At 46.4% G+C, this 26,886-nt stretch overlaps 1 protein-coding gene across 2 annotated transcripts in view; it reads right to left on the bottom strand.

Moving 5' to 3' along the window:
• Positions 1-26,886, bottom strand: part of kdm6a (lysine (K)-specific demethylase 6A) — a 39,626-nt gene that overhangs the window by 7,491 nt on the left and 5,249 nt on the right. The window contains exons 5-20 of one of the 2 annotated variants that reach the window (XM_056580558.1): positions 20,973-21,031; positions 20,097-20,141; positions 16,908-17,028; positions 13,588-13,642; positions 13,075-13,109; positions 10,855-10,948; positions 8,952-9,078; positions 8,345-8,443; positions 7,759-7,978; positions 7,159-7,299; positions 5,756-5,848; positions 5,363-5,455; positions 5,141-5,248; positions 4,293-4,697; positions 3,260-4,104; positions 91-220 (exon numbers count right to left, since the gene is read on the bottom strand). In XM_056580558.1, the coding sequence (XP_056436533.1) occupies positions 91-220; positions 3,260-4,104; positions 4,293-4,697; positions 5,141-5,248; positions 5,363-5,455; positions 5,756-5,848; positions 7,159-7,299; positions 7,759-7,978; positions 8,345-8,443; positions 8,952-9,078; positions 10,855-10,948; positions 13,075-13,109; positions 13,588-13,642; positions 16,908-17,028; positions 20,097-20,141; positions 20,973-21,031 (2,670 nt within the window). The remainder of the gene's footprint in view (positions 1-90; positions 221-3,259; positions 4,105-4,292; positions 4,698-5,140; positions 5,249-5,362; positions 5,456-5,755; positions 5,849-7,158; positions 7,300-7,758; positions 7,979-8,344; positions 8,444-8,951; positions 9,079-10,854; positions 10,949-13,074; positions 13,110-13,587; positions 13,643-16,907; positions 17,029-20,096; positions 20,142-20,972; positions 21,032-26,886) is intronic. The other variant, XM_056580559.1, reaches the window with a different exon arrangement.

The following is a 26,886-nucleotide window of genomic DNA, read 5'->3' as shown; positions in this document are numbered from 1 at the left end:
CCACCAATCAACCATGTTCACAACCAGCCACCCTCCCTCACAGCCACATCCGTAGCTCGGCCCTTCTACGGCGGTGTCCGCTGTACTCACGTAGATGCTGGGTGTTGGCGGGTTGAGCTTGTCCTTGGGAAGCACGGGGGAGGGCGAGGGGGGGGGCCGCGGGGGCGGACACTTGTCCAGCAGGATGCTGCTGGTGGACAGGCCGTTCTTCCCCAGGTTCCTGTGGGCCGCCGAGAGGAGACGGCTTGAGAAACCGACCAGTGTACTGGGGTCACACTGCGGCCCTGATCTACTGTTAACATGCTAGGTGATGTGTGGTACGGGCTTTGATTAACAAAAAGGAGAAGGCACTTCTAGGTTTTACCGTGAGGGTGCATTCTGATAGGTTTATATAGTATACTTCATATTGTATCTTCACATCAACCGTGTGTCTACCGTGTGGAATTCAAACCACACACATTTATCAAGGACATCAGACCGTTTAGAATTTGCAGATTGATTTATGTTTACATTCAAGCGCTGAATTGATACCATCCATTATAGAAAAGTTTCAATAAGCCACGAATGCATACGTTTGATAAGGTAATCGCTTCTGAGTCTGAATGGCCACTGGCTGCCATAATGGCCTGTGTGTTCTGTGAGAAGAACAGACCTGTGTGTCAATCTGACCCATGGGTCAACCCAGGGCTCCAGACTAACTTTTTCACAGGTAACACTGGTGCCACCTAGCTTTTCATTTAGTAGGACCAAAACAAATTAGGTAGCACCATATTTTTATTTTTTGTGAACGGGAGTTCCTCTTTAGCGATGTTGCAGGCGGTAAACTTGATGATCATTTCTTCATTCTCCGCCGAGCGATTGCCCTCATCTATCCTATTAAATGAGGTGGGGAGGGGCTGGGAGCTTCGTATGATGCAGCGGTCCCTGCACGTCTTGTGCTTTTGGCTTTCGTTGTGTAATTTTAATGACTGAACTTTGAATTGTGTAGATCCATTTACAAAATGTGTCCTGCCTGCAACGGACAGGCCACATGTCCTGCAGTACACACACACCATGGCTTGTCCCTCATATCGTAACCACGGGAACTGCACCAGCCACTGTTGTTGAAAACTGTACTTTTTCTCCCCACTGCCCCCTGCCTTTTTCGCCAACCTGTCACTGTCGTCTTCAGAAGAAGAATCTGAGATTCTTGTCGCTTCCTCTGCTAACCCTTCTCCACCACCACCAACAACAGTAAGGGAGCAACGGATCACAAAACTCACGGTTCGGATCGTGTCACGGTTTTTGAGTCACGGGTCGGATCATTTTCGGATCAACAACAGCAAAAAAGATAACGAGACAAATGTGACTTTAAATAAAATCTTCAAATGTGTAAATAGAGTAAAATTAAAGTAAATAGTAAATAATCCCTAACCCTGGATTTACAACTTTAAATTCAGGATGTCTGCATTGCCTGGGGAGAATTTAGAGTCTACACTCTCCCAAGACAATGCAGACATCCTCATCTTCTTTTTTTTTTCATCAAGTATGGTAGCGAAATACCATTTCGGTTGGAAGACTCATTGCTCATTGCAAGGGTCATTTCGCTCGGTTCTAGCCCTACTGTTGATACAGAGAACAGAGCGAAAAGACTACAACCAAACATAAATATGTCCGGTTCCGGTTCCGGTTTCCGGTTCAAAAACAACTTCTTTTTTTATCAGCCGATCCGCGGATCACTTGCGTCCCGAACCGTGAGGGTTGATCCATACGGATCACGGGAAACCCATGAACCGTTGCACCACTAAAGAACAGCCTCATTCGTTTCCTCTGGCACATTTTTTTTCTTAAAATAATCGACTATCGACCGCTTCATATTTCATCTGCTTTGTTTACTTTTTCGTGCGTGCTGCGTGCGCAGCAAGACTGTGCACGTATAGTGTGCAGACCATAGACTGTAAAAGGTGCAGACAGGCAGGCAGAGACAGGGAGCGAGAGAGAGTAGTGGACTCGCAGGAATGAGCCAAAAAGTAAGATCTTATTATCAACCACAACCGCGGGAGTGGGGAGAAAAAACAAACAAAAAAAAAACAAAAAAACAATTCAATCGTCCTCCTGCAAGTAGCACCGGAGCGACCTCATTCAATTTGAACTCACACCTTAAGAAATTAGGTCGCATATGCAACCTAATAGGTTGCACTCTGGAGCCCTGGGTCAACCCTCTGACTGTGAATGGCAGTAACAGGGTTTGCCTGGAATAGTGCAACATCCAACAAAACTCTATACACTAGTTACCTTAGGCAGCATCTAATCATTGCATTATGTATTATAGAATACAAATTATTATTTTTCACCAAAAGATTAAACCAATGTTTCCAAAAGCGTTTCTTTCAGAAAGTTTATCTCCATATGCAGACAAGGTGGGACGTTTCCAACCAGAAGGCTTGTGTCGTAACCTTCAGCACTTAAGGCTGGGACGTCCTTGGATGTTGAGCTTGGAGCTCAGGGCTTCGGAGGACAAAACATCCATTTAGTTTAACTTCGCCAGCTAAACTGTGCTACCTGTCAAGGCAGTGCAGATCCCTTAGGGTAGTGCATTCATGTTGCAAGTAAAGTCAAGCAAAGTGGTTGCAGACTATGACATTGCATGGTGTACACCCTTGCTAGCTACTACTCAAAGTAGGACGGCATCCATTAATTATAACCATTCGGTAACCTGCGTCATAACCATAGGAAAAAGAGCCCAATATTAGCCGATTAGCCACCTAAATTGAACCTGCCGTCATAGATGATTGGGAGTCTCGAGAAGGTTGCACAACATTCCCAAGGTGCATCGTTGTGACCTGTACAATATTGGCAAGGCAGCGTTGAAGATGCGAGCAACGGGGGAGTGCACACATGGTCTGGGATCCAGTAGGCCAATGTTAGAGCACAACTTCTGAGTGGACGACGGACCAACCACCGCGTCTGGTGGCGTGAGACCTTGTGTCCCTTTCTGTTACGGAGATATCCTACCCTGAGAAACTCACTGGTCCGAATGGATGAAGCCTTCAGAAGTGAATTATAATCAGTGTATTGCTACAGGGCTGACATTTCCTCGTTTACAGCAACATGAAGATGGTCGAAAAGAACACAAAGCAAAAGACACTGAAACGCCCCCTTACCCAGATTTCAGCTCATTTGCCATCACACTTTAGATGTGTGTCATAAGTCTGATTGGGGGAAAGTACAGACTCAACCACAGGGGGGTATTAAGGGGGACGGGCAGCAAAGGACTTACCTGCACGCTTTCAGCACCTCGCTGGAACTGGGGTAGATTGAAACCGAGGATAAGGGAGCCAGGCCCGAGGAGGCCGTGGCTAAAGGTTCCACCTTCACTGGGCTCCTGGAGTCGCCGGGGCCCTTGCCGTTGAGCTTGGGCGCCTGGTCATTGGACGGGCTGTTAAGGCAGGAGAGGCTGTTGGTGGCGCGGGGGTGTGCAGAGCAGGGTTTGGCGGAGGACGTGGCTGACTGCGGCGAGGAAGAGGCGGCCGAGTGCTCGGCCGATGGCTTGGCGTGGAGGCCCGGGTGGACGTTGTTGACCCTCTCCGGCGTCGCGGCGGGGTTACTGCAGTTGTTGTTGTCGTCGTTGCGGCCAGAGTTAGCCTTCCCCTTGAGCAAGGCGGAGAGCTGTGGATTGTCGGAACTGAGAGCGGCGGCAGGAGAGCCCGGCTGCGATAGGCCGGTCGACGGGTTCGTCCCCCGAGGCTGGACGTGATTAGTCAATCCCTGCACGGGGGCGGCGTCGGAGCCCGGCGGCGTCCCCGCGGGGGGCGCGACGGTGGTCTCGGCCCCCGTCGGCGGGGCGGTGCCGTTGCTGCTTCCTGAAGGCGCGGCGTCTTTGGTGTGAGCCCCTGAGGTAGTGGCGGCGTGGGGGGGCGAGGACAGGTGGTTGGGCGTGGTCTGGGGGGAGGTGGGGGACAGCGAGGAGGCCGAGGAGGAGGCAGTGCAGGGCCCGGAGGAATGTCCAACCTGATTGGGTGCACCGGGGCCGGAGGAGGGCAGCGAGGCGTGGGGGGAGGAGGAGGAAGAGAGCGGCTCTCCATTGGGACCCGCCGAATGTGAACCTGGACCTTTAAGAAGCCCCTGGGAAAAGAAAGACGGGAGCACAACCTGAGCAAAAACACGCCGCAACGTCACAACCAAAACTCACCCCTCCCCCCCTCCGAGATCCGTCCACAATTTACAAGTACTGGCCCTAGAGGATTCCTCCCAAACATCTCATTACACCGAGCTGTGGCTATAGAAATGGTGCGGTGGCAGGGGAGGGCTACCTGAGAGGTGTTGTTGCGTGGCTGGCTCCTCCAGGCGTCGTCTGCGTGACTGGGACTACTGGCGGCGCTGCTGGTGCTTGTGTGACTGGTGGCTGTGCAGTTGTGAGGTAGAGAGTTCTGCTGCAGGTAAGGCACGTTTCCGTTGCTCGCGCCTCCGCCGCCTCCTCCTCCGGGGCCCAGGGTGTGATTGTTGCCCAGGGGAGCGGCGTTGGGGGGGCCCGGGGGGCCCGGGGGCCCCGCGGGGCTCGCGGCACACGAACCGTTGGCCGTGGGCTGGGGAGCCGAGTGGTTGAGGGAGGGGTAGCGGGAGAGGCCGGCGAGGGGTCGGGGGGTCTCGGCGAGGGGGCCGTTTGGGAGGGTGGGCCGGTTCTGACCGTCTGCTGCGGTTGTTGCCTGCTGACGCATCTGGTGCGGGGAGAAAGCCAGGCGGGGAGGGACCCAACCGGCGGCGTCAATTAATGATACTGATGTGAGGCTAACTGGGTTTATATCATGCATGCAAAATGGGATAATTAATGCACTGTGTCATTAGCGCGCTGCATAATTTAGGTCCTCTGCTGTTACCGTACGTGTGCAGGGATGTGTGTGTGGGTGGGGGTGCATGTGCGGGGGTGTGTGTGTCCGGAGGTGCGTGTTTGTGCGAGAGTGGGCGTTTGAGAGTGCATGCGTGTGCAAGAGCGGGCGTGTGCGAGAGTGTGTGTGCGTGTACCTCCTGCTGATGTTGCCGTGTCTTTGCGGGCGTGTGTGCGGGCGTGTGTGCGGGCGTGTGTGCGGGCGTGTGTGCGGGCGTGTGTGCGGGCGTGTGTGTGTGCGGGCGTGTGCGTGTGCGAGAGTGTGCGTGCGTGTACCTGCTGCTGATTTTGCTGCATGAGGGAGAATTGGTTCTCCAGCTGTTCCAGCATCTGCATCTGTGGAGGTTTGAGACTGGCCCGGTTGGACCTCAGCTGATCCAGCAGCTGGTTGGACAACATGAGAACATTAATATTAGATACAGAACTCATACTCAACCATTTACGAGTACTCAGGATTGTAGACTTGGTAACAGATGTGATGTGGTCTGCCTGACCCACCTGAAGCTTCTGTGGTTTAAGATACCAGCTGGGAATCTGCTGGTGGACCGGGCTGGAAGCCCATGAATCTGCTGCAGCAGCAGCAGCAGCACCCTGCATTAAGACGAAGAGATAAGATAAACTGAACATGACTGGAGCTCCAGGATTATTCAAAACTAAAATTAGGGTGACACAATGCTTTACGATACAAGCTTAGAGGTTGTGATTTCTCAGAAAAAGGCTGGTTATTTGATATAAATGCAAAAGGCGTAGAAGATCAAATGCATGTATTAATGCATCAAATTCCAAGGATCAATTGCAACCTTCCACGACTAGTTTACTGCAGGACAAAATCGCAATTTCGATGGATTGAGTGTGAAGCCCTTGCTAAAACTAGAACAAAATGTGGAATACCTTAGCTGGGCTGGCGGTACGTTTCCTCTTGGCGAGGCTGGCTTGTGAGTCCACCTGGCTGCTGGAGGCTTGGCCTCCCTCTGTCTTACACGCCTGAGGACCCAACACAACCACAATATGATAGGGCGACCGCAAGATGGGGACGACCCCAAGTGTCCCTGTGTTGAAGCAGTGTTTAGCAACGTGATACTGAAAATAAGTCACTACATGCACTTCAGGAATCTTTTTCAGAGTGTTGGGGAAACAATTGTTGCGCATAATTTGCATATTTCCGAAGCTTCAAATGCTGGATGTAATTGTAAGTTCTTCTCAGTACAGATAATCACGATAACAGATGAGGTACTTCTAATGGCTGATTGCCAAACGTTGTTCACAAACTAAATATTTGGACGGAGTCATATGATTAAGCCCAACAGGCTAAAACATTGCATGCATCTCAGCCGGAGAGTGAAAAGACTGCTGAGGGTACATCAGGTAAACTGCTATGCTAGCCTTATGCACAAGAGTTGTTATTCCCATCACTCACAGAACAAATGAAAACATGCTTAGTTTGGTCGTATTCAACTCTACAGCGCATGCATATTCAGGTTAGCAGGGTAAGAGGAAGTAGAAGACAAGCACCCCAAAGGAACAGTTCACCCAGAGAAGAAAGTCCTGCCATTGTCTGCTCTGTCAAGGTCGACTGAACCCCTGTCTATTTCCTTATTTTGCAACAAAAAGCAAGGGCATTTTAGTCCCATTCGCCCCAGTTCAAAATACAAATAAAATGATGGCAACAGCTCAGGCAGCAGAACGATTGCTATCCTACAATATTTAACTCCTTTACATGTGTATTTTAGTACTGATGTAAACGGCGCTCCACGCAATAGCATTGCCTTGTGATTGCTACCAAGAAGGGCTAGTTAACACTATCAGTCCCACGATAACTATTGCAATACTGAAGTCTGGATAATGGCTGATTCACATTTTTGGGCGAACTGTTCCTTTAACCCAGCCAAAGGGAAGAAATAAAAATGGAATAGCAGCACTAAAAGAACTGTGATTCTTCATCAAACTTAAGAATGCGGGGAAATGATGGTGTGGTGAGGGGTTGGATGATTAATTTTAATCTTGATAAGTAGCAGAGCGAGCTATTACTAAGGTCAACCACCACTCTACTAATAATACCATTACAGTGTGGGCCCTGTTCCAACTTAATTAGAAACGAGAATCTTTTGGAGGCGAATCAAGTGTTGGATACACTGAGTGCCAAATGACAAAACACTTCCTCTCGTTATCCAATGAATGACAGGCCAAATTTGGTGTAAAGTGTTGGAGCAGGGCGTCAGCTGTAATAGTGGAGGTGGTGGTGGAGAAGACGGCTGTGCTGCCTTGCTCGCGAGAGCCTGTGCTCTGGGTCTCACCTGCTGCGTCTGTGCAGTGTTCAAGGCCCCCTGGCGGGACGTGAGCTCAGCGGGGATGGGCAGGCTCCACGCCTCCTCAATACTAGGAAGCATTTTACTCTTACTCTGCAGACTACCTGGCTGTAGGTTACACAACTGAGCCTAGGAGAGTGGAGTGAGAGAGGTACCGCTGAGCAGCTATAGACGCTGGAGTGTATAGTGGTTACTGCATAAAGTGCATGGAAATGTTAACCCTGTTGAAGAGATGGCACATTCAAAAAAAACTCAAAACCAAAAAGGAGTCCGGTCAAACATGGTCAATGGCATGAGGTTATGCCTTACGAGTAACAGGTGAAAATAAAACGGAGTGTTCAAAACACACCAATATGAATCACTATTCATATCACCGTGGACAAGAAAAGAAAACACACAAAAAAAATAAAATAATTTTGCATGATAAACAATTGAGAATAATAAGCCAATGGCACCGTCATCGCTTGCCAATACCAACAGCACAAAACCGTGCACACCGACAAGGTTGACGACATTAAACAGCGGCCAACACAACCGTGGACGCCTCGCGGGGGAGGGGGGGGGGGGGGTGTACCGGGGGGACCCTACCTGCAGCAGCTTAATGCGCTGCGTGAGCGCGGCGGTGTTGAGGCAGGCCTTGCTGCGCGTGGCGTTGATGTAGCACTTGATGGCGTCGTGCGACTGGCCGCAAGACTCGTACAGCGTGCCCAGGTCCATCCAGGCGGCCGCGTGGCTGTGGTCCAGCTGCACAGCACAGATGTAGGCCTGCAGCGCGTCCATGGGCTGGTTCTGCTGCTGGTAGAGCACCCTGGGAGAGAGAGTTATAGGGGCGGATTAGAGTGGAGCGCTTCTCCTTCACCGTGAAGAGGGGGAGCCATCATCTGCTGCAAGCGCTAGGAGGACAGACTGAGAAGTGCACCAGCACCAAGTCATTTAACTCGTAGCCCATATACATGCATTTTGTGTTTCGGGGCTGTTTTACATTGTCCGACAGGATGCCATTGACATTTTTCAAAAGTCACAGGTCAAGTTTCTCCGTCATATGTATTTCTTTCCCCCTGAATAACTCCTGTTATGCCAACGTTGTGAGGCGGCACACCCGTGATCCGTGGTACAGCCCAGAGTCATGCATATGGGCTGCTGTAAAGGCACATTGCCACTATTCACTGCTTACCCTATGGAGCACCAGGTATCGGCGCTGGCCTCTGACTTGTCAATGGACTGGCGGTAGGAGATGAAGGCATCCTGGACCTTCCCAATACTAGAGTAGCACCTGGGACAGAGAGGAAGGAACATGAGAGCACATAATGATTAACACAAAATATGGACGAGATCACAAGTCCCCAAAAACACACAATAATATTCAACTAGCTTTTCAACGGCACAACGACTCAAACCAGCAGCATTATAGCTTACACCGCACAGACAACCCGGTGGCCATTTGGACACAGAGAGGGTTTACTGTCCAGGATGTGTCCTAGCCGGGCAATAAGCGAGTGACCAGACGGCCTTTGAAGCCATTGACGAATGTTGAGCCTTTGCAACATGGTCCAGCCCCCTTGGGAACAAGCCTTTCAGTGCCCAGGGCGATGAGCGGATTCACTGTGATAAACAGTCAACAGTCTTCGTACAGCGAAGCACGAACCCAAACGCAGCGCAGACTCCGCCACTACATCCAAACACCTTAACTGTTGGGTGCATGCAAACACACCCCTCCGAAGAGAGACAATGGCGCTGCGGTGCAAAAGGGGCAGACGTCGGAGTGTCGTCGATCATCTTACCTGCCGAGGAAGTACCAGGACTGGCCCGAGTTGGGGTCGGCCTCCAAAGACTTCTGCAGACATTGGATGGCGTAGCTGTCCTTGTTGCTTTTGTCCCCGAGCTGCTCCACGGTGTGATGCATCCAGCCTACATGGACAGAGGACACAGGGTGTCGGGGTGAGCTCTGAGGCACGCGCTGACGTGCTCGGGGTTATACACAGTGGCTTGGTTGCAGGAATGCTAGGCCGTGTTGCCCCCAATTAGGAGCTGAGAAACTGGGACTTCAAAGTGGTGTGCAAAAGGTTACTGTTCCTCCATGGTAGAGGGTGCTCTGCCCTGAGTCAGCTGGACTACCCCCACACTAAAGGCCGGGATTCGCTTCTCCCGTCTGATGTGTAAATGCCCATCATAAACCAAAACAAATGGGAGACACACACACACACACACACACGATTTCTGCTGCAAGCAAGCAAGCTCTTGGGAGGTACAGACGAATACAAATTGCACATGAACCCTCCCATTACTTCTCCTCAACACCTGTGGTGAATCCCATGACAACCCAAGCAAAACAGAATGGGAATTGTTTTATGATAGGTGGGTGTTTGTGGTTGTTGGGGGAGGGGGGTTCTGGAATCGACTACAGTGGGGATGGAAAGGAAAATTGCATTCCTGTGTCTGGACAAATAATTATTGTCCCTCTCAAATTAGCTAGGACAAAGGGGCAAGGGAAATAAATGTTATGGTTACTGCAAAACTGTTTGCATACCGAGGACATGCTACATGCCAAGGAATCAGTAGTTCATATTTATTCATATTTCTTCAACAGGTGTCCCTACACACGCACAAAGGGAAAAGAAGGCCACGCCAGAGGAAAAGGGATTGCCTAACGAGCAGAAGCGTAGCTGAGGATCCGTTCTGCGAGTTGCATGCCGGAGGGATTCAATGGCCCAAGGCAAGTAGTTAAAGATGATGAGACCCTTTCGTTGCCTTTACGAGCCAGGCAGTAAACACAGTGACCCACGGTATAGGAGAGCCTCACCGCCTTACAGCTCTACGGGGAGGGGCTAATCAGAACTTCAGGGACACCGCCACAGAGAACCAACTGAAACTACACTCCTTCTATCAACTCTTTCTATCTACATAAGAAAGAGTTTGAAATACTGTGAGAGGAGGATTACGCGCCAATTGCTTGGCTTAATACCTCATCCATCCACGATGTCACTGAATTTACAACAACCATGAACACAAAAAACATCCAGAACAGTTAAGGTATACTAAAAAACATAATTTAAAAAAAAAAACACATAAAAAAAGCCATGGGTGCCAATATAATTAGAAGAATTTTGGTATTTTGAAATGGGATAGTTCTCTGCTTCATTTGTGTCTGAAATTACTAATTTCAATCAATAAAAACCGTTTGATTGCAGTATAACATAATATAATAAAATAAAGCAAACTGCATTATAATAAACCCACTTCATGTAGGAGGGAGAATAATATCATGAAAAATGAATGGCCTGAATGAAATCAAACCACATGGGCCACATATTTTACGAGTAAAAGTGATCGGCCAACTGTGGGAATCTAAGTTGATCGGGGAATAGCCTCCAATTAGCGGCACGGTATCCTATTCCCACAGCACACGGCATGACGCAACTCTGTTTTACCTCAGTATTACGTTCTCAAATGACTCCGCTGCTAAAAATAATACCAACACAGATAAATAAAGCTGCAGGCAACACGGTAATCAAACACAGCTGCCGGTCACGACCGGCCAAAAACAAAATCAAACCGAAGACAGTCGGTATTCAACAGCTTGGCAAGTAAATACAGACAAAACTAATATTAGTAATGTTTGACATGAATGACACGGTGCTCTGTGTCGTGTGTGTGTGTGAGGAAAACGAAAGGGGGAAAACTCACCAAGTTGTTGCAGTGTAGTGGCCTTCACCTGTGCAGGGAGATTTTCAGTCTGCAGTAGACTTTCATAGGCTTCCTTTGCCGTTCTGTATTTCTTCTGCAGGGCAGAACAAGGTGAGGGAGGAGAGACGACAAAGGTTGTATCAACCAGACAAGCTCAGGGCTCGTTTTATGGTCTCTCTCTATCTCTCACTGCCTCCAGACAGACACAAAGAGACTGAAGACCTCCTCACACCAGGGCAATGGCAAGACCCAAACACAGACACACACAAATGGGGGAGGGTCAGTGTGAAAATGGACAGGCCAGACTCAACATGTCTGGCCACCTTAAGTGTGTATGTTCAGTTTGAGTGCAATGGTGTGTGGCTTTAGTTTATATGCAAGGTTGTAGTGGCACATGCATTTCAGAAACCTGAGAACCCCACTGTTTGTTTTTACCCAGCGACCTCATTGCCCTTGTGTCTGGTGTGTGCGTCTGTGTGTCTGTGTGTGTTTCCCTGTTATCAGTTCTAACAGCCTTCTCAAAAGGCAACCTGTGACCACCCCACACACAAAAAAAACAAAAACTCCTACTCAGACAGAAACCCATGCACACACAGACGGATAACCACACACACACATCCAGACGGATAACCACACACACACATCCACACAAACACACGCATACATACACACACACACGCACACACACCTACAAAAGAGAGGCAGTCTGTTGGGGGACTTCCTGTCAGCACTAAAGAGACACCTCAGGGTAAACAGTGACACTTGAGGCAATAAAAGACAGATAGGGGCACTTTGCAGTTCCTTCCTGGTTGGAACCTAATAGATACGAGATGGGTTTGGCCTTGGCAACCAGGAGGAAGGAAGGAGGCTAGACTCAAAATAGCTTTATTCTTCCATATCAAAATCGCTTGGTAAATACTCCATTCTGAGAGTCCAATTTAGTATCTGTTTGCAATTTCAAGAATTGGATGTTTAACCATTGCACCCCCCTGGCTCAAGTATATCCGGCTACATTTGATAAGTCCATTACTTGCAATAGACCTTGAACTATGAAAAACGAATGTAGTCTTTAATTCACCATCAATAGTTGATCAGGGGTAGATGTTTACCCCCATGCACACATCATCAACACAGGAAAAATGTGAATGCTGATTGTTAGACAGAGGGCAGCAAACATGCTCGCTTGATCCACGATCTATTTAAGCTCACAATTTAATGAGACAATGACACAATTAAAGGAAAAAAACCAAAACCAAAAACTAAAAGAAAGGGGGATAAAGTTGGAGGTGAGTCGGGGGCCATGAAGACTATACATAGCACACAATAACTGCTCTTGCTCCGATAAGCGGAGGAATCAATGGGTCCTCAGCACTGCGCAGCGACCTTCTGTATGTTAACCACCTTTACCTGCAGCCTGTTTTCTGATCAGCTGCACAAAAGCCTAATGTTTGTGCAAGAAATGAATTGCTTCGTTATTAACGTAAAAATTAAGGACAAACTTAAGAGGGAGACACAACTTCTAGTGAGTGAAACAAGATAATGGATTTTAAAAAGATTACACTATTAAGTTGAACGGATCGTCTGACCTGTTAAAGTCTATCATAATAGAAGAAGAAATGGCAGTTAAGTCAGACCCATCTGTCTTAGTAGTGACTGATTATTTACTGCTGCTGGGTCAACATCCGCAGTGTGTGTGTGCACGTGTGTGCATGGCAATGACAAGGCATGACAAACTAGCTTAGTAATCGCTGTCCCATTAAACGACAAATGATTCCCAACTGCTTATATTGCCTCCCCTATTTTGGACAACCAATGGGAGCCTGGGGGAGGCTATGGGTGCCTGGATGTAACATATTAGCAGCACGGCCGCACAAGAGAAGCAAGAAGCAGAACAGACTGGGGTGACGAAGCAACCTTAAAGCCAATGAAAGAGAGGAATGCATTAAAAGGGCCATACCAAGCCTTATGGTTGCTCAAAGAAAACCCTGCTATGAACTAGTTCTAGCAGCAAAACAAGATTTACAGGGCGACATAATTTTGATGTCTACTTGCACAAGTTCAGGAATCACTACGAGGGAAGGCTTCGCCTGATGCAGCATGTAATGTAGCAGACTTCCCTTGGTACTTTACTAAAGCAGGATGCTGCAGCACGAGCAGCAATGTAATGGTATATTACTGCACTAAATTTTAAGCAGATTACACACACACACGCACACTTACCTGAATTTCATACAGATGAGCAATGTGGAATTGGACTGTGAAAAAACCCAAATATGAAACATATAATTAGGATTTCATTCAATTTGCTTAGAAACACAAACACCACTTCCTATTTAACTACACAGGTTCAGAATGTAACACAAGTGGCTGGAGCATGGCCACAGATGGGAGGGGGAGGAGGTTCGCTTTCCCTGTGTGCGTGCATGTGTGTGTGTGTATGTGCTGTGAGCAGTCTGTATGTGCGACTTGCATACAAGCACATCCCGCTCTCCCTCTCCCCTTGTGTTGTCTCCTAGGCAACCCAAGACTTGGGCAGAGGCAGCGGGGAAATGGCAGCAGAGTAGGAGAAACTGCAGCGGAAATACATTTGGCTACACCGCCCTGACTGTAAGCACTCAGAATCATTCTGCCTGCCAGTGACATGCTGCTGAAGAAGTCTAAAAATACAGGAGCCATAGGGTGTAAGGGCTCCTTCCCCGGGGGCCAGTTGTAATTGTAGTATAAACCACTTACTTTCAGCTTTGGACAAAGTGCAGAGGTTGGAGTCGATCAAAGCCAGCTGAAAATGCTGCAGAGACAGGGAGAGACAAGAAGTAGCTTTCGGTCAGCGGGGCAACATTTGAATGTGTACAGTGCAGCATACATCATGGCCCAAAAACAGAGACGAGAGCATTATTGAATCCAGGACTAAATTATTAAACACACGTGAAGTTACAACTCTGATAACAGTGCGACCAGCAGCAATGCTTTCTGAGCATGCCAGAGGAATACATTCACTGTTCTCCCCCGGCGTTGTGCGCCGTACTATACCCCCGTGTTGATGACCTCGTTGACTGTAACACGAGGACAACGGGGGAGATGGGTTTAGACGGGCGTTGATGCACTGCTCATGCTCGTCTTCCTCCCCCCCCCCCCCCCCCCTTCGTATGATGCCTCGATGTGGAGGACATGAATAGAGGCTCTCTCTCGTCGGCAGGCATGACAACAGGGTTGCTGGGGTGGGCAGATGTCTGCCCATGATTTAGCTAGGTTCCTAAGCGATGATGAGCAACCAAGCCATTATTCGCAGTGGGAAGAGTAGCCCGATTTGCAGGGGAAGTACATTTCCTCCTGCATTGCCTCTATAGCTCTGATATACCAGACAATGTCTGCCAAAGTTAGTTAGTGATATCTGTACCTGAACTGTTTACCAAGGGCGAATGTATTCTCCAGGCAGGAAACCCGCTGGTTCTTTGCATACTAAAGCAGTGTAGGGAGTAGGGACTGGTGCTTTGAGATCAAATACACGCTGTTGCCACTAGAGATGCTTCTTGCCTACCACGGCTGCACAAGCACCTGTGCCACCGTAGCAGTGGATTGACTGTGATTGCGACCTGGTGCCTGAACCTGGTATTATACCAAGGGGAAGTCATGCGTCAAGGTGACATGGAACATAGCAGGTCCAGAGTGCACAGCGTTGTAATGAAGTCCAAGAGCGTCTGACAATTGGTGCTGCCTATTCCATGTATCTAGGTCATTAAAACACACACACACACACACACACACACACAGCATTGGTTGATACGTTTGCAGTTACATTCTTGAGCTCATTAGCTGAACTCATTAGGCCAATATAAATGCCTGCAATCTAGGCCGGGTAGAAGAGACTTCTAATTTATTTTCAACACAAAAGGACACGCACACACAAAGCTAAAGAGGAGCTGCCAGCCTCCCAGAAGGGACAGCATTCGTAGTCCCCGTCTGACAGATTAAGATCAAGAGTGCTCCAGTGGGCTCTTCCACTGTACCCATCAGTCTACCGCAGGTCGGTATGCTTGCATGTGCACAGGCACACACCTGGGTGAGTCTTCAAAGAACTACCACTTTTTCAAAAAGGACATGCAGCCAGAAGCCACTATAGATCAGATATACCACCACAAGCAAAAAACAGAGTCAAGGATGCACATTTAACACACACACACACACACACACACACACACACACACCTTACCTCGTGAGATGGCAATCACACTGCTACTACAGAACTGCATCTTCCATTAGCTTTCTCTTTCCTGTCTCTTCTGCTACCCTTCCTTTCCTCCCCTTCCCACTCTCTGTACCAGCGGCCGGATAATGCAGCAGGATTGGCAGCTTAGCATTCCACCTCCTCTCCGTCTGTCTCGCCTCCCTCGTGCTAGCGCCCTCTCCCCCTCCTCTCTTGGTGTCACTGATTACTATTCAGCAGACGGCTGCAGTGGAGAGTGCCGAGAGATGACACACAATACCTCAAAGCAGGAACAGGCAGGCGCACAGCAGCTTCTCTCCCTCTCTCCCTCCCTCACTTCCTCCAACTCTCTTGTGCTCTCTCTCTCTCGCTACGCCTGAACTCCCTCCATCTCCCCTCATTGAGATGAAAGCTGTTCTTAAGACTGCAGCTCGGGAGAGCCGGTGCACGCCACACACACACACACACACACACACACACACACACACACACACACACACACACACACACACACACACACACACACACACACACACACACACACACACACACACACACACACACACACACACACACACACAGGGGATTATGCGTGTATTCATGTGTATATGGTGTCACACATTGCAAATCCCTATAATTACTATACAATAAGAGTTGCATTCAAATGTTATCCCCATGCCGCAAATGTATTGTCTAGTTATAATGCATTCATTGTGTCTACACTTGAGATAAATATTTATAGTTTTCTTTTATCACGGACCACTGCAAAAGAGAGAACCACATCATGGATTGGGACAATGCCAGAGTCATTAAGCAGGAAAACAACCGATACCACCGTTGGATAACGGAGGCGATTGAAATAAGAAAGCAGAGCCCGAAGAAAATGAACAGAGATCAGGGAGCATATATGCTCTCCCATACCTGGAGTGCCGTCCTGGGGGGCGGCAAACTGACAGCAGGAGGTGTGGTTCACCAGCCAAAAAATGGACAGGTGGATCACATCTCCGTTAACATCAGCTGATAAGAACGTGTCACGCCCGTGTGACCTTCTGATGAAGACGGAAGTATATCCGTCGAAACATGTCATGGTAAAGAAAATAACGTCTCACCACCTCCCCCTACTTGACATTCTCTGCTGTTTAAACCAAATCGCCCCTCATTATATTCAAATTTTCTGAAGATTACTAGGGTGATAGCGTGTGTGCAGGGCTTGGCGGGACCAACAACTGAACAGGAGGTGTATGTCAAACAGCGGACATGCAGCACACCTTGCTTTTGCCTAGACACTGCAACAATGGCCAGTGAATCATGTCTGGGGAACCAAAGCCCAGGATCAGGTAGCAGTCTCTTCTTAAACAGCAACCAGGACTCAGACTACAATGGATCCATAGGCTTCAGTCTGAGGGCTCTCCGTTACCACCCGCTCATGTATGGCTTACAGGTGGACAACAGAGCTGGCTTAGGCCTGCAATGAAGACCAGACACAGGTGATCCAGCAACCTTTGTTTCGCATGGAGACGCCTGGAGTCACGTCTTTTCAGGAGGATTCAGGCCAGGGGAGAACATGCAGGTGATATCATTCGGCCATGTGGGAAGTCCTTATCTTGTGAGACAATAGGAGGGAGGAGAATAGAGACCCAACCTAGCTTGATAACAGCTCCTTGAGGTGAGGCAAGTTAACTTGCACGTTCTGATTGGAAATTAAGACCTCAGTCATTTTAGGCTCAACGGCTTCATATACCAATCTAGGACTGTTTATATATGGAGCGTAGGACTGTTGGCCAAGCTCACCTAGAACCTGGGAGTACGGAATTCAATGTACAGAATACCTGTATAATACAAGACATACCTTCAGGCTCGACTCATAGTCTGTGTTGACTTTGAACATGAGGCCCAGTCTTAGATGGATTTCCTTGGACCTGGAGAAACCAGGGTCTATGTACAGGACCTCTTGGAAGGACTTGATTGCCCTGCAATGGAGAGACAGACGAGAGAGAATTCTGAATTACAGTTAAAAAGACAATGACTGACCAACCATTTCAAACATGGTAGAATCAAACAAGGAAAGCAGAAGTTAATAGTGAGAAGAAGCATTGAGTGGAGAAAGAGCAACAAGTAGATATAAATACAGAAAGTCATGTGATAATAATAAATCTTCCCAGGTGAATGCTTGTACAGTCAATTATCTTGAATGTACAAGCATTATTATTGGCCAGTGATCAATTCTGCAGACCTTCTCTGTATAATCCCAAAGTATTTTTTAGTTTTCTGGTTGAATTACAGTGGCCGTGGTCCCAAGATAGTGGACACAAATGAATTGGAGCTGCGGCTGCATTACCAACACAAACCATGTTTAAGAGCACATGAAAATAAAGTCATTATTCATCTAGTGGCCTGGGGCAATTCAATCTAACCACAGAAAACCATGAAATACATTTACACGTTTGCCACCAACACTGCTTGCTGTGAACAAACGCCATGATGTGGAACAATCAGCACATTTGAGCGCGTGTTGGACAAATATGAAACTCTTGTAACCACTGAAACGCGTCCAATGCTCATGTGGGCAACAACCGAAACAGTGATAGTTTCAAACCTGAAAGCTGGAGATAAATTAAGGCTGTTCATTTAAAAATGTTAATGCATTAAGGCTTGTGGCAATTGTACAATTGCCTTGACTTGTGGTTTAAGGAGCTTACAATGGCAATCTATTTTAAAAATGTAAGACTTTAAAATAAAAGTCTACCACAAACAAATGTTTAAGCCTGTATTGGATGATTCTCTCTGGTTTGCAACAGGTATTGGAAGTTAATACACGTTGGGATTGAGAGGAGGCAAGGGAGAGGGGTAGCCTGGTTCTACCAGACTCTCGTACTTCACTTCATTTAATTTCATTTGTACAGAGAGTCTGGACCTAATCAATTGACAAACGTTAACTCACTTGAAGGCGGGTGTCTGTTGAAGTTTAAAATGATTGGATCTGCCCAGTGCCACTCTGGATCTGCCATAACCAATCGCTAACGTTTGGTTGTGACGTATGTCATGCGCCGGGAATCACGCGCAGGTTGTACACAAACCAAACACCTTGCGCGTCTGCACGAAAATGTCCGTCAACGACAGCTGCAGGTTTTGTTCGTCGAATTTAATTTATCAGGGAAAAATGGCACATTGTAAATCAACTACCGACCTACAACAACAACTCAAACTGGTGTACGACTTTATCGTAATTGTTCTCAGACACGCCCTCTGTTCGCTGATTGGTGGCCGCTGTGGCGGCACCAGAAAACCAAATTACATGCAGCAGGTCCAGACCTAGTACTGAATGGAAATTCAAATTGAGCGGAAGTACTTAGGGGGGCGGAGCCAGGCTAGGAGAGGGGGGGCAGTGAGAAAAACCCATTACAATTATATAGAATGCAAAGACCTCATCTGTCCTGCAAAATTGCAAATGCAAATTGAGGACAATGAAAATGTAAGGAATCACTCACATTGTCTCCTAAAAGGTATTGCCTCCCACAATAGCTTTATTTGCAACTTGCAAGTTTGGATACCCAGTTGATTTGTGTGCAGGGAAAGTATATAGCAAATACAATTTACAACAACTAGTTTTTGGTCGTCATTGGACACAAAAAACTAGCAGAGCCAAAGAGCTAACTTGAACAAGGCACAAATTCTAATAAGACCTTATTATTATTATTTGATTACTTTGGTGTGGTACAGTACCAGGAACGGTTATTTCCAGTGAGTGCATCAGCAAAACACCCAGAGGAAGCAAAGAAAAGGGCCCTCTGTGGCCACGGCCAAACACTGTCAGATTTCCCACTCAGCTGGTCTGCAGTGCCCCTGGCTTTCTTTTACCCTGCTCGCTGCTTATCGGGTCCCTCCCTCCAACCCCTCTCTGTCTGATTTTCTACCCAGTTTCATTCTCTTCCTGTCGAGCAGAATGTAGAGTAGCTGCATTGGGACTCCAGTGCCTCTGCTGTTGATAAGATGGACTACGACAGCAAGCATAATGCACGTTCCAGACGCAATTTTCTTGTCCTTGGGGAAACATCCAGACAGAACAAGTGTTTACCGAAAGACCGGACCAGAAGGACTACCCGGCTCTGCTTTCTAGGCAACTTGCTTTTGAGAGTGGATACATGATGACCCACCCCTGAAAAGAGCCAAATGTCTTAATGGGATCAAGGCCTAACCATGCTCATACTGCAGTCCGAGATGCACAAATATAAAATGCTTGCTCCGTTGTCGTCTTTCGGGGCCATGCAATCACGCAGAAAGGTACCTCTCGACGCAGAGAGACTCGTGAATGGCAACATCTCTGGACAGCCAGTGCTGCGCAAGGAGTTTTCTGGCCCAGAACTAAAGCCAGAGCAGCTGAGCTGCACCCCCCCCCCCCCCGTGAACAGTCAACGTCTGACAGCTCAGCATTCCTCCCTGCCGCCCGCACCGCTCTGGGTGACGTAAGTTGCCCTAGAGAATCCAAGATGACCTGCTTCCCGGCCCGCCTCTGCGCTTTCCCCACCGCCCTTTTCTCCGAGCACAAAACTTTCCAGTCCAGACAGAGGAGGACATGCGAGCTTAGCGCAGCAACAGCGATGAAGGCCAGGGTTAAGGGGACAAAAGGAGGAGGCAGAGGGGTGGAAGCTTTGGTTGTTTGGTTGTTTGGTTGTTTGGGTGGTTGGGGGGGGGGGAGGCGACATAGAGAAGGGAAGTGGGTGGAGGAAGCCAAAGTCGCTCAATGTGAAATCAAAAATTATTTGTTCAGCATATTTCCATTTGCAAATCAAAATGTAATTTTGTAACTTGCAAAGTCAATGCTATGACAACTTTATATTTGTTGATCTTTGAAGTTTTTCCTTTTTGGGAAAAGGCAATGATTGCAATGTATATTTGAAAAGAATGGATACATTGCTATGCCGTAGGCAGGCGAGTCTCGCTGCATATTGCAGTGGTTTCCAGCCACAATAGGAGCACTCATTCCCAAAGCGTATTCCTCTACAGAAACTAAGCCAAGGTAGGTAGGGGCGGGGCCTACCTTCTCCATCCTGCCTGGGCCTCAGCTGAGGGGCACTGCTCTGTCCTAGACAGGGAGACAGGGCACCTAGAGCGGTCAACGGCAACAAAAGCTGCAGAAATCTTGCACCACAACAAGACAGCATGGCAAAACGCATTTAAAACACGGTTTGGGATAGTCCAAACTCCCGTTTTCCCCAGGGACCACAGCAGGACACATCTAGACTGCTTAACCATAATAGGCTGGGATCAAGAACTTCTTAAAAAGGCCTAGAGACAGAGTTTTTTCTTGCCAGAGACAAGAGTTATAGCTGCCGTGATATGCACACCGCCAGGCAGGATCTCCATCTACGGCCTGCGTATTGCAGTCAAAAACCAGGCAATATTGCCAGGATTTTTGATAAACGCACAGAACAACACACCCTGAATGACTTCAACACAACAACCCCCTCATACCAGAGGAAGAGTTCAAACGAGGACATGACTGAACCCAGTGCTATCTGCAGGGTTGTGCGAGTGCCTCTGTTGGAGGGTGTGCGTTTGAGTCTGTTTTTTCTGGGGGGGTTTTAGCAGTGATTTGCCAATGTGCTTGACTTTTGGACGACTATGTTAGCAAATCGATGCCGTCAAGGATGCGCAATGAGCAATGACATTGATCTTCTCTTCAGTTATCCATCTAGGAAGGAAATGTTATTTTCATACTCAAACTTTATCACAGCTTCAGGAATCTAAGGAAGAACGCAATGCATGACGTGACGTGTACTTCAGGAGACGCAATTAAAGAAAAAGACCATGGAAATAAAATAGAAATAAAAGTGTAAAGTCCAAGCAATACCCATTCAGTCTAATGGGCACAAATAAAGTGATAAAACATAATGTTTCAGATAAATGTACTCACCATTGAAATGCATTGTAATGGAAGTAAACCATTCCAAGGCCATATAAAAAGGCTGCATTCTGCAAGAGAAAAACGTATAAAAATGTGTTATGAGCAGAACAGTTAAATTCATGACAGTGGTTGTGCAAAGTAAAAAAAATTGACACATTGAATGCATTGAACTAGGATTGCAAGGGTTGAACAACTTAAAGGGCGACTTTGACTCCGAAGAGTCAGCAACGCCAATATTAAACAGACGTTGGCAGGTTGTCTCATAAACATGAACCAACACTGATTTAATGGGTAGATCACTCAGATCGCTCTTCTCCTCAGTTGACGAGCAGTGATGCACCGCACCCAGCAACAAAGTTTTTTTTAAGGACTAAAAACGTGATGAGCATCAAAAGGATGCAGCTCAGGTCAGAGGCGGTTTACCGCAAGGATAGCGTGCATGTGCTCAACCGGCGAAGAACAGTAACAATATTTAACCTATTAGAGAAGACCCAGTTCTGTGTGATTGGCACCACAATAACTTTAATAACAAGTGTTGCTATGCATGTTTTTGAAACACATTAGCAACAAGTTATTACTAGAAGGGGGGGTTTTGCCAGTGTGGATGCTACAAACGCTCATTATTAAAGTCATAATCACTTGTTGGATTGCTACCTTCAGTTTTATTTTTCATTAGTACTGCTGAGTTTGTGTTCGCTGTTTGTAGCCAATTGGGCACGTCCAGATCTCAACTTCCAGCAACAGGATTCGCAGAAACAAATGATAAGCGAAAGAAAGAGAAAGACTGATTGACTAGTTCCTGATTCGGTTGATCACGGTGCATTGACTTTTATCAATTGGCATATAATGTCATGCGGCATGCAATTTCAAGGTTTTATTATTTTCCACTTTGACAAGTCTCCCCCAAAGCCGGAAGGTCAGGATTGTGCCCCCTCCCCTGCCATGTGACAACAGAATGGGACCTAAACAGGGCCCGACCAAATCTCAAATGAGGATGCCAGTCACTCTGTTATGCAAAGTCCACTTGCATATCTCCACTACCCGTGGCCATTACAACGCTACATGCAGGTATATGAGACAGCGTTGTCATCTTTTAAAATAAAACTCAACATATCTGGTGCTTCTACCACATAAGCTTTTAAAAAAACAATTGCTACTATTATTGCTAATTCTGGTTTCTTTAGTAGTGACCAACAAGCCAACCTTCAGCTTACAATGCAGCCGACAATTACCGTAATGAAACATAGAAACGGCCAACATTAAGTTGCATAGTGATCTATATTTTTTGCCATATCTCCCACCCTTATTTCATGGAAACATAAAAATATACTGCAATTGTTTGTTCTTTGCAGGCGCACACACGCTAAATGCTCAAAATAAATAAATAAATAAATAAAAGGTTTTTGCTAATTATACTGGACACTGATTTTGTGACGCCAGAAGTGATGATTACAATGGTTTGATCACCCAGACCTGTATAGGCTTCCAAGCCCTTACTAATACTAACGCTAGCTACCTTTTCAGAAACTTTAGCTAACTAACTTCATAGAAACTAATAAGAAAGTAAGTCTTTTCTACATTGAACTTCGCACAAATACTCGATTGACTCATCAGATATTCACTTGATATTAACTAATGGAATCGCACTCACAGATAGAATTTCGTTCAGCTTCAGGTGTGTGGGAGTGAGTGTTGATGATGGCTGGTTTAGGCAGCCTCACCTGGTGGAGTCTGATTGGACTCTGGGGCTGGGTGAGGCTGCATTTGTTGCACATTGAGCAATCAGTGTGCACAGGTTAAACCAGCCAAGCCAAGCTCAGTCTGTTGCTAATGATATCGAAATATTGTTGAAAACTTAAAACAATTAAAGAGAATTATGAAATCGTCTGCCTCATGTTATGCGAGCATAACTAAACTATGTGGGAAATATTCAATTACTGACCACTTTTACAGTCTCTAGGCCTTAAATCTATAGAGTGACGCGCTAAAGCACAGCCAGATATGGTGCGTAATGGAGATTCTAAAGTGCTCTTCTTTGGTCAGAACCAAGAGATGTTTGTACACTCCCGGACCCTACACACACTGGCGGTTTCTTTTTGATGTAAATTCGATTAGACGCTCCACGGTTCCGGGGGGGGGGTCTCGGTAGAGGTGTTGCTGCGTTGTCTCTACAACAGAGACAATAACGCAGCGATATGAGCAGTTCGAACTGGAGAGACTGTGTAATCCGCGAGCTGCTGACCATCATGGGAGAGAAGGTGATGCAGTCGCATTTAACAAAGATGTTGAAAGATGGTGCGATCTACGAATCCTGGCGCCGTGCCTGCTTGGAATCCTGGCGCCGTGCCTGCTTGGGAGCATTAATTGTTTGTACAATATATTTTGAATATAGGTCCATCCTTAGAGGTTAGACCAGATGGTGCTGGTAGAGGTGTTTGAGGGCCAATAGGGTGGCTTAACCCTCTGGGGCCGTATTCACAAAGGATCTTAGGGCTAAAAGTAGGTCCTAACTGGCGAATTTAGGAGTAACTCCTAAAAATAATGGGCGTGTCACTCTTAAATTTAGGACTCCTAACTTTTTTCACTAAGAGCAATTCACAAAGTATTTTAGGACTAAAAGTAGCACCTAAGTCTAGGAGAGCTTAAAAGTCCTCAAGAGGACTTCTAACTCAGTAAGACCTATTCACAAAGAATCTTAAAATGCCTGCGAGACGAAATGTTAGGGTATTCAACTTATTGTGGAGTTAATGCGCGATGCAATAACATCCCCGACTAACAGGAATAATCCGATTAGTCCCGAAATAAAATGTTATAAAAATTATAAGTTATAAAAATATATATATAACTTATAAAAAATAAAAATAATTGCGCCATCAAAAGACGAGGACGTGTTCGTCAATAGGAAGAAAGTGCATTCCATCAACACGCAGGTTGTTTTTGATGCAAATTTTAACATAGCCTACTGGATGTTGTTGCAAAGTGGCCTGGATCTTCAGCTACCCATGATTCGCGCATTTTAATGGTGAGCGGTCTGAGGCAGCTTTTTGAGATGTAGGAGTTGGGTGTCACTTGCTGGGTGACAGTGACTATCCATGCAAGACGTGGCTCTAGACACACCCTACCTCAATCCACAACCGGGAGCACAGTTAAAGTGTAACATGTAAGTGATTACGCAGATTACGCTTAGTCCTATGCGTAAAACACATCGTATTGGCTCTTTGCGAGCACACAAACATACACGAAATGTTGTGGAGAGAGGAATTGGGCAGATGAAACGTCGGTTTCATGTCCTCCACGGCGAAATACGCCTCACCCCAGAGAGGGCAAGCACAGTAATCACTGTATGTGCCATTCTACACAACCTTTGAAAGCGGAGGAACATTCCACAGCCAGACGATGATGATCATGATGATGATGATGGCGATCAACATTACAAGGAATTTGGCCGTGTGGAACCGAGTGGACTGGCATTTAGGGATCACTTTGAAAACACATTTTAGGTAAACACCTTGGCACAAATCAGTCAACACTTGGGTAGTTCGTAACATTTATTTTCTTTTAGATTTTACGTATTTTTATTGTTTGCTTTCTCTCTCTCTTGAACGTGCAGGCTACAACGTCATTATCGTGGTCTGCACAAAATTGTCATCATGCGTGTATTCTGCTAACTGCACTATAACTACTTCATTTCGGAATTCATTTCTAGCCTAGGCTATTTCCTTGTTTTTCGGTGATTCAGTGGGCTCGTCTGAACAACCAATCACCGAACTGACCGCTTCTAAACTCGTGCACGAGAATTGACGTAATCCATAGCAACGGCGCGTCACTCTTAGTTCACTCTTTGTGATTTATCCTTAGTAAGAGTAGGTCTCAGCGGCTTTGTGAATAACTTTTAAGAAAAAACTCCTACGTAAAATGTTTTAGCGCGAGTTAGGAGCACTCCTAGCGGTAAGATAAAATGCTTTGTGAATACGGCCCCTGGCCTATACAAAAACCTCTCTCCCCCTGGATGGTGACTGCTAGGGGTGGCAATCTCTTGGCGCCTCAGGATTCGATTCCAAAACGATTATCGATGCAGCAAAAAAAATGTTATGTACATTTCCATGTGTGAATTTCAAAACTATACATCAGAGTTTGCTACTCAGTTTGATAATCACTTCCTACTTTTATTCATGATCATTAAAGACATCAACAGATGAATTAACTTATCTAATATTTTATCAGAGAAAAAGCTTGCATTGTGTTTTACAACACAATATGTATGTAAAAAAATAAGTTTCAGTCTTCTTTTCTTTCTAATCTTTCTTTTCTATGTCATTAAAGAAAAAGCTGCTCTTGAACTAGGAGTTCTTGCGTCTGGCTGCGAGTTTGCATGCATGCGTGGGCTGAATCGCAATCGTTTCAAGACAAATCAGATTGGACAATACACACTGAAGATAAATTAAATAATTTTAAAATTACTAAAATTATCCCTCTCTGGCGAACAGAATGTTGCAGCAGGCGAACAAGTAAAAAAATATATACTTTTTTTTATTCCGATTATTAATTTATCTGCATCGAGACGGAATCGTTCTAGAGAGAATCGCGATGCATCGCAGAATCTAATATTTTTCCCACCCCTAGTGACTGCTGTGCAAGAGCACAGCCTTTCAAATCCCACAAGTTTCATTCCTCAAATCTCCAATGGTAGGGGATGATATATCAGCTCCACACTCCCTCATGTTGAGAGCTTTGAATGCATAAATTAAGACATATAAATTAGGGATGCACCGATGTATCGGACAAACATCTGTAACGGCCGATATTCACGTTGTTGACTGCCATCGGAAAATAAGATGACATTCACAGATGGCAGTGGCCGATGTTTACATGTTTAATGCTTCCTTCTCTTGAAATGTCACTGGAACATGTCTTACAAACTGCAAATCGCTGATCTTTCTCTGAGACAGTGAAATACTCCCACACGACCAACATTTTCTTTCACTTTTATTTGTAAACAAACCACATGCACACCGGCAGCTTTTTTTTGCTGTGGTATCACTCCGCACGGGTCCTCGGTTGCTAAATGACGTCAACGTCTTTGGCGGACTATTTCTCAGCTGATCAACACTACGAATTCTGGTAACAAATAAATTGTAAAAAGTAATTCTTTTGGCCATAGTTTCCATATGCTAAAGACGTGTCTGGTTCACCGTCATGCAGGTTGTGTTCAGTAAAATAAAAAGCGATCTGTTTTCGGCGCATGTAGGCCTATCTGGCTAAGCCCACATTGAAATAATTTTGATGTTGAATGTTGATGGCGCAGTTGAAATAAACAGATTGATTTCACACAAAAGTGTGTGCGTGTATACGAGGTGCGTATCTGCGTGCGTGCGTGGGGGGTTAGGGTTAGTTTCCCTGGCACAAAAAGGGGAATAAATAACAAATAAACATCGGCATCGGCTTTCGGCCAAATTGTTATTTTAAATATCATATCTGTATCGGCCCAGAATTTCACAATCGGTGCATCCCTAATATAAATAAACTTTAAACAGGAGTAGCGGAATTGTTGTTTAGACCCCCTATCCATTCCCCATCAACTCAAAATCAACATCCAGTTCAAGTTCAAACATTCTGGTTTTGAAGTCCTGTATGTACATACCTGCTGCATAGATAAATACACACAAAATACTTGGCGCATTGTTATGCACTTAAGATTACAGGTGTGAGATACTTTAAATGGCAGTGGACGTATAGAAAAGAGTGTGCAGACAAAGAAGATGCACATGTCTTAATACGAGTGGAAGGCAATTTGCCCGTTTTGCTTAATCACGGCTCAGAGGACTCCTTCTCCTGGGCAACGTTTCTTTTCCCCCTTTGGCAATATCTCCTTGCTAGAGATCTACCGAAATCAATGTATCCACTCTTGTCATGGTTACTCAGC

Source organism: Gadus chalcogrammus, chromosome 20, assembly GCF_026213295.1.
Source record: "Gadus chalcogrammus isolate NIFS_2021 chromosome 20, NIFS_Gcha_1.0, whole genome shotgun sequence".
Lineage (NCBI taxonomy): Eukaryota > Metazoa > Chordata > Actinopteri > Gadiformes > Gadidae > Gadus > Gadus chalcogrammus.
Note: the sequence above shows the minus strand (reverse complement) of the source record. Positions and strands in the feature narration are given on the sequence as shown.